We start from the raw sequence: 8432 nt of genomic DNA, 5'->3' as shown, positions 1-8432 counted from the left end.
TTAATAATATGTAACATATTATATTAAAACTTTAAGTTATTAACTTATAAGACTTGTAAAGTAAATGGTAAAATATTAAATTCTGTTTATTATGTAGAATATTATGACTGCAAGAGTCACTAAATCCTTCAAAATCTAAGTCCAGGGCCACATTTTGAGAGGGTGGGCGCTGGGTACAACTGCCCCGGGCGCCAAAATGTTGTGGTCAGAAATTTGTTTACTTGTGTATTATTAAAATGTTATGATTTTAATTATTTTAATAACATTATTATAATATAATTTAGTATAGGTAATAGTATTATATATATAGTATTATGCTGTTTGATTTTTTTTTAAATAATATTAATTTTATAGTTTTATATAATGTTATTTTATTTATTCATGAAGTACCTACTTAAATATGTTTAAAAAATACAGCTTATATGATGAATTATAAGCTAGGTTTAAGTGACATAAATTCAAATGTATCTTTGCAGAGAGAGGATCAAGCAATTACTAAACAATATTTTTAAAACGAGCACACATTGTAAAACAAATTTTTATATTCTTTTCTGTGCTCAAAATCTAAAAGGTTAATGAGGATCTATCTCCCGTATTTTCCGTGGGTAGGCCCCTTAGGGGGGAACGATTTTTTTTCACCGGGGCTCAGAGGGCGCCAATTTTTTTATGCACCGAGGCGCAAAATGTCTAGATGCAGCACTGTCTAAGTCACTAAATAAAATATTATACGACGTATTAGCCGCCGTCCGTGCAGACAGCAGGCGCAATCCCCTCTCGGTTGCTCGGTGACGCACTGATGCGTACCTATAAACATGATGAGTGACGATGCTTAAGTTTGGACGTTGATGATTTCTATAGATTTTTGTAACGTAGATGATAACGATTTAAGTGTGATTCTTACATGAAACAACGCTGTTATTGCGTGAAAAACAAAATCTGTTTTTAGCCTAAGCCTCGGACTAAGTCACTAAGACAATATTATAATGTACCTAGTCCGAGACCTAAGAAGCCCAAAGTTTACCAGTTTGACGATAGATATAGGTATACTGTTTACAAGCTATATTTATTAAACATAATTCCTAAAAGTTTATCGAGGCAAATAAATAATAAAATAGGCTCAACTAAATACGTTTTTTTTCTAGTAACAACTAATAAATTAGTTATAAATTATAATTAAACACATATTTATTTTAGGTATTTTGTTTTGATTATTTAGTCCTTGTTTTAAAGAGCACCTGACCAAATATTTATTTAATGTTTAAATCGGTTTATTCAAAACATTGAAACACGAGGGATAATAATATATTAATAGTTTACTTCATACACTATAGGTATGATAATTATGTAGGTATAACAGAATTATTCTCGTTAGTAAAAAGAAACATATTTTTATTTTATAGATTTGGTGTTCCTCATGTACCCTCCCTTCAAGCTGAAAGAAAACTATACAGCTTGATAAATCGTTATTAGTCCAACGACTTTGAATGTAATATAACTGTAACATAAAAACATGAAATTAAATTTATAATTATTATTTACTTAATAGAAAGGCAAGTTGTATGAAATATGGATGTTGTAAGTAGAATTGGAAATATTATAACTAGGTGTTAACAGTATACCAATTATTCTGTACTACAATCATAGACAAAATTAGGGTTACAATTCTGGGGGGGCTAAAGCCCACCTAAAAAAATTATTAATGAATAAATAACCCATAGAGGGCTTATATCTAAATCAATAAGGGACTTTTTTTGGGGGAGGGGCTAAGCTCCCCTAATTTTACCACTGACTGCAACCCAAGTACCCAACTAGTAACTACTACAGTAGTACAAACGAAAGGGTGGGGTGACTTGGGTTTAAAACAACAATAAACCTACAACGTTAAGCTGCTTAAACTGTAAATTGAATATAGTATTGGTTGGTTAATTAAAAATAGAAGCACAGGAGTACTGACATTGATTATGTAATACATATTTAAATAATTCAAAATTTTAAAATGTAGCATTTGAACACCTAACTTATATTCAAATTTTAGACTTAAATTAATGTTTACATATTATGATTTTTATAATTACAGTTTTTACCTAAGTGATTAAAATGATTTTAGTGTTCAGTTGGCATTTTGGCAAATTACCATTTATCTTCAACAATAAGTCTTAATATTTTGGCAACACTTATCATTCGTATAGTTGTACCACAGTTTAAACTCAATCTATTTTGTACTTATTTAATGAATTTTTCAGAAATATTCAATAAATTAAAGGAATCATTAACTTATTATCAAATTTCTCTAAAATATACTCCTATGGGTATCTAAACGAGAAAATGTTAATTGTATTTCATCAACAAGTCATGTAAGTAATTAACTAATAACAATGGTACCCATAAAATGTGGTTTTTGAACAGCATTATTTAGGTCTAAACTTACTATAAATTAATAGAATAAAATGTGGTATCTGACTTGTATGGTTGATAATTCCCAATAATATGCTAAACATCAATACCTTTACTTTTATTTTATATAAAAAAAAAAAATAGGATGTAAATTAATCCATTAAGATAAAATTAAGCTATTATACTAACATTAAGTTTAATCAGTTATTTTTAACAGAAATAGATGTGGTAATAGTTTAGAGATTTTAGCAAAATAAAAACATTAAATACAATAATTGTATAGGAACCTTTTTTTTTTTAATCTTTTACGATATTATATTTTAAGCTAATCTTTGTTTGATTTCAATCAGAAAATAAAGCATCTCATTATCTCTACTAATATAAAACTTTAAAAAAAATAGTATACAAATGTAAGAAAACTGGTAAAAATTGTTTATACAAATAAATTGTAGACAAACTTAAATATTTTAAAAACCTTAATATAATACAGTAGTAACAGGGAAGCGTAGAAAAACGTATCATTACAATATTATTATTATCTATGTCATATTATATTGTCAAGTTCTTGTAAATCTAGAATTTAATAGGATAGGATGAATGTAAATTACAAACATTAAAGATATACTATTATTACCCTGCACATCTTTAATGTTAAACTGAATATAACATCTTGTATAAGACTTTATTCTTAATGCTAAAAATGCTGCTTATATTTTTGACACAAATCTGAACATTTTTTAAAGGAATGATAAGGGTATAAATTTAAATTTTAAAGTTTTGAATAAGGTTTTACTGCATTTAATATAGACTGTCAGTGTTAGATGACCGTGGCTTTTTTATTTTGTCAAAGTTTTTGATGACTATATCATGCAATGTTGAGTAGCGATTACGAATTTCATGCATGGTAAGGGACATGGATAAGTATTGCCTTTCGTCCAATTCTTCAACAGCACACCGGTAGTCTTCAATATACGGGTACTTGCAAACCTAAAAATGTGTTTAAATTATTAAATCTTACTAATTTTTCTTTAATCTAAAACTAATAATGTAATTAACTTGTTATAAATTGTTACCTATCAATTAAATATTTCTTTAATATAATATAATATAATATAATATATTATTTTATAGTTTTGTTTGTGTTATAAATTGATTCATTTTTATAAGTTTAATTAAAACAATTATATCTAAAATCAAACTTTACATTGAATATTTTAATAGTAATTATTTAGTATTTAAAATTATTATAATTATTTAAATTTAAGCATAATAATATATTATATGTCTTAAATGCATATTATATTCTAATCAAGTTAAGTGTAAATAATGGGCGACTCCTTAATTAAACCCCTTTTATACCTAAAGGCTCTTAGAATACACTTTGCTTATTGTAAATTTTATTTACATTGTTTATTTGAAAAAAAAAATGTATATTATATTCAAACTCATACAAAAAAGTTACTTTTATAAAATGTAGGTATTTATTTTGTTTGAGGGGGAAAGTCGGGGCATCGTCCCGTTTACCCCCTCCGTATGTATAAATTGTTGATTTATTTCAATAAACGATGGCGGCGTCGCGGAAGTAATGCGCAAGCAATTCCCGCGGCGCCGTCGGTTGCAAACTAAAAAAAGAAAAAAAAAAAAAAAGGTATTTATTTTGTTTCAATAAAAAACATAGTTATGAGGACGTTACAACCGCATGTATTGTATCCGTCTTACAAGTACGTAACATAGCGAATTCTACGCTCAGCAGAACACGTGTAGCTCTGTTGGTTTAAAAATAGAGTGAATTATTGACCTCTTATAAAATCTAAAGGCAATATTATTATCTAGACAACCTCATCGGCTTTTTATTAAATTTTAATTTTAAGTGAGCTATGAGTATTTTTAAATTGTAAATTGTTTGTACATCTTAAAGTACTCATAACTCGCTTAAAAATTAATATACACTAAAAAGCCTATGAGGTTGTCTACATAATAATCTTACCTTTAGATATGATAAGAGGTCAACAATTCACTCTAATTTTTAAGCCAACGGAGCTACACGTGCTCTGTTGAGCGTAGAATTTGTTATGTTACGCACTTGTAACGACGCAGACAACACATGCGAGTATAACGTCCTCTTAATACGGTATTATACATAGCTATGTTTCTTTCAGTGATATTGTTGGAAATAAAATAAAATTTTACTTCAAAATTGTCTAGATAATCTAGTATAGAACTATGTTTATTATCTCAATATATTTATCTTGTTATTTCACAAAATTCTTTATTGTTATTAATCTTTAAGATAATGTAGACTAGTATATTTATATTATTGAAGGAATTGTTGTATCTATCTGATTGGCAAACATCTAAGTCCAAATCTTATCATTTAATTGCTATCATCTGAAATTACTGATATATAACTTTTATTTTTGCAACATACATTAAATAGCAGGAAGAATAATAGTATCAAAATTATTAACAATATTATTAGTATAATTATAAACTTAAATAAAGACATTGCAACATTTTAGTCAGAACTGTATGGGATCAGAATTATTTTAACCCGAAGGAAATTGGAATTTTTTTTATCAACCATTAAATAAACTATATGTTATGAGCAAAAAATAATCTATTTTAAAAGTTATATTACAATTTATTAATATTTTGGTGTGAACCAAAAACTCTTTAACAAAATAATAAATAAATTACTATTTTTAGACCCAATACAGAAATTATATAATTTTGTAGGTAACGGTAATTCCGTATAAATAAAGTATAATTTTAGCATACATATCCTGTAAATTAACCCATAAACTGGAATATAATTTTTATTAAGGATCTTGACCATACAAGTATGAACGTTGGACATAGTTTATTTTTGTTCTTAAAATTATCAATTTTAATTTATAAAAATCCCAAAATCAAAAATATTTTTCTTTCAAAATGTTTTGCTCATATTAACAGAATGTAATAGTTACATTGATTAATTAAAACCAATTGGCCTATTGTGATATTTTAAAAACACAAACTACACCACATTCAGTGTAGGGTAAGTTACTTTTTAAAAGGAACTAAGTTACATTACTAGTAACAAAATAAAATAGGTAACTAGATTACTTGTTAGTTACTCAAGTACAAAAGTAATGTGTCTCATTAAATTTTTTACTCAAAAGTAATTAGTTACAATGATGTTATTCTTATGTTATTAGCAGTAATCCATACACGACCGTCTGTCCGTATGTCAATGTACATATTTTATCAAATATGATCTAAAAATAAATAAACTATATCAGTTGCTGCCCTTAAAGACTGTAATCGATGATTATAATTAATTGAATTAAAAATAATATCAAGACAAAATATTGTAATTACATAAATACCTACTTAAATTATTAATATAATTACATTTTCTGATGTGGATGCGAGGAGGGGGACTGTCGTGAATTAGCGCCGCAATATATCCCCCCCCCACCAAAAAAATAAAAATAAATTTATAATGTAACCCATTCTTCTGCTAAGTTACTTTTAAATAATTAACGTAGTTACTCTTGCGTTATCCAAAATAATAATAACAAAGTTACTTAACATTACTGAAAAGTGTAACTACGTTACTACCCAACACTGACCACATTGTACATAATTTGAAATATTAAAACTAATACATACCTTGGAGATAAGTTTACCACGAGATGCATAATAGCGAGATATTTGTTCAAGATAATTGGTTGCTTCTACCTCAACCTGCTGTATCTCAGCAAGAGTATCTTCTTGCACGGATACTCCAAAATTGTTGCCATCTTCAATTTTAGGTATTAATAATGATACCCACATTTTTAACTGAAAATAAAGATTAATAAAAGTAATTGTGACAATTAACTATGTAAATATAAAAAATATTTCACAAACAGCATTGGTGTCTTCAGCTAATTGTTTGATATTGGGTTTAAGAATTTTAATGACTTCAACAATTTTTTTATTGGCTGGTATGAGCATTTGTCCTGGAATTGTATCATGTGAATTTGAATCTAACCGTGGCCTTTTTCCTTGAGTTTTTCCCTCGCAACTAAAATAAAAAATTGTTTAAACTTTTGATAATCTTACATCAAATACTATATTTATAGCTTTTTTTTGTTTATAAGAGTAAAAGATTAAAACAGAGCACATTAATTAGTAGTGATTGCTTTTTAAAGTACTCATAATTTTTTAACTTACTTGTTTACATTGTTTTCTACTTTAATAATTGTGGGGATTTCTAATTTACATTTTATATCAGTTGCAGCAATACGAAACTCGGGCATTTTGAGTAACTCATTTAGATGTACTATTCGCTCAGGAAATTTTTGAACTATACGATTCTCTGCCTATAATTTTAACATAAAAAACAAGTATTAGTATTTAGTATTTTAAAAACAAAAACTATTATTAAAACATTGTTTTAGATTAATATAATTATCGTTGCTATAAGTTCCATTCAAATTGTAGTTGAAAATACCTATTGATTTATTATTTAAGCATTGTATTAAACTAAATTTAGTCTTAACGATTAAAATATAAAATAAAATGTTGATCGAATAATCAGGTATTACAAAAATGTTCAATAGTTTAAACTCTTACAACTTAAAAATAATAAATATAGAAACATTTTGTTCACAGTGACTATTTTAAAATATAATTATTTGAAATGTACCTATGACATAACATACAAATCATGTTTGTCATAGGAATAATCAATAAGTAATAGGAGACTATACAAATGAGTAAAGCATACTAAAATTGTTGCTTTTTGGAACACAATAATATTATTTAATTTTAAAATTAATTTAGACAAAAATGGTAGAGAACTACAGGTAAATTTCATCTTACAAGTAAAAATAGTTTCAATACATACGTCAACCTTCAGTGTTTCATGGAATTCTTTGGCCTAAAAAACATAAACAAATAAATTGTGAATATTATACAATTTAATGTCGAGAAAAAATAATATTTGATTTCTGAAATGAAGAATGTTTGCAACCAAAAATTCAGTCGTTTGTAATGGACATTTTCACGAAATTAAATTGTGAAGAATTTTCATTACAAGTTATTTTAACTGATGATTAGGTATCCATGTTGGGGACTAGTTACATGGATATCGCATTAAATGTCTAAAACGATCTATACAAATTTTCAACATCTGTTCAATTCACCAATCATGTATTGATTATTTTCAACTGGTTATACAGACGATAGGTATATTAATTTATTTACCTTCTTTGCAGCTTCAGTCTGAGCCATGGTTTTCAGCGAGTGAACAATATGGTGATTGATAGTTGAATGAATTCGGATGGAAACGATTCGAATATTACGGTATTTTAAAACGTAATTTGTAATCAAACAACGAAGGTAGCCTGCTCTTGTAAATAATAAAAGATTTTATAAAACAAAAGCAATTGCCATGAGAAACGAGTGATGAACGTATTGGCCGTATTCTCTATTGAATGATAGGTTTAAACATTTTCAAATTATTTTCAGGTTATGTTATCACGGTTACGGTATACAAACATTTCTCGTTTTTCCATACAGATAGCGTTACGTTGTCATATTTTGAAATAAAATAAATTCAATATTCACCACGATTTAAGATAGTATCTTTAACTTATTAATTTTAGTAATCTTTTTAACTTTTTAACTTAACTAGTTAGTTTTTTTGGTTTTTAACTTATTAACTTATTCAGTTAAATTTTGTATTGTCTTAACTTAACTTTTTAAAGTTAATTATCATTATTGTATAGTTAAGTTAATTACATGTTTCTTTTATCATGTGTGGAACCAAGAGACAAAACTTATTCATTCGATTTTAGTAATTTATTTTTCTAATAAAATAATATCTTCAATTCATAATAATCAAATTATATTATAATCTATATTCTATAGGTTCTACGGTAAAGAGTAATAATTAGTATACTATCCATTGTATGGACTGGACTATTTTCACGAATTCTATTATTTAATGATCTACTCGGTATTGAATAATCCGATTTTTGTTTTATCTAACTCCCCAGTTCTAAAAA

General features: G+C 26.7%; 1 protein-coding gene across 2 annotated transcripts; it reads right to left on the bottom strand.

The window, feature by feature from the left end:
- Window positions 1–3012: 3012 nt before the first annotated feature.
- Window positions 3013–7860, bottom strand: LOC100169004 (proteasome activator complex subunit 3). Of its 2 annotated transcripts, none has more exons than XM_001950773.5 (6): window positions 7630–7857; window positions 7271–7303; window positions 6595–6743; window positions 6289–6445; window positions 6049–6219; window positions 3013–3381 (listed from the first exon to the last, which is right to left on the bottom strand). In XM_001950773.5, the coding sequence occupies exons 1-6, from the start codon at window positions 7654–7656 to the stop codon at window positions 3193–3195; spliced, it is 726 nt and encodes a 241-aa protein (XP_001950808.1). In that variant the 5' UTR covers window positions 7657–7857; the 3' UTR covers window positions 3013–3192. The 2 variants fall into 2 exon arrangements, with proteins under 2 accessions (XP_001950808.1, XP_029345500.1); XM_029489640.1 differs by lacking the exon at window positions 3013–3381 and adding an exon at window positions 5557–5651 and having other exon boundaries at window positions 7630–7860.
- Between the last annotated feature and the right edge of the window lie 572 nt (window positions 7861–8432).

This window comes from Acyrthosiphon pisum, chromosome A2 (genome assembly GCF_005508785.2).
Source record: "Acyrthosiphon pisum isolate AL4f chromosome A2, pea_aphid_22Mar2018_4r6ur, whole genome shotgun sequence".
NCBI classification, from domain to species: domain Eukaryota; kingdom Metazoa; phylum Arthropoda; class Insecta; order Hemiptera; family Aphididae; genus Acyrthosiphon; species Acyrthosiphon pisum.
The sequence above is the reverse complement of the archived record's forward strand: the minus strand, read 5'-3'. Positions and strand labels throughout refer to the sequence as shown.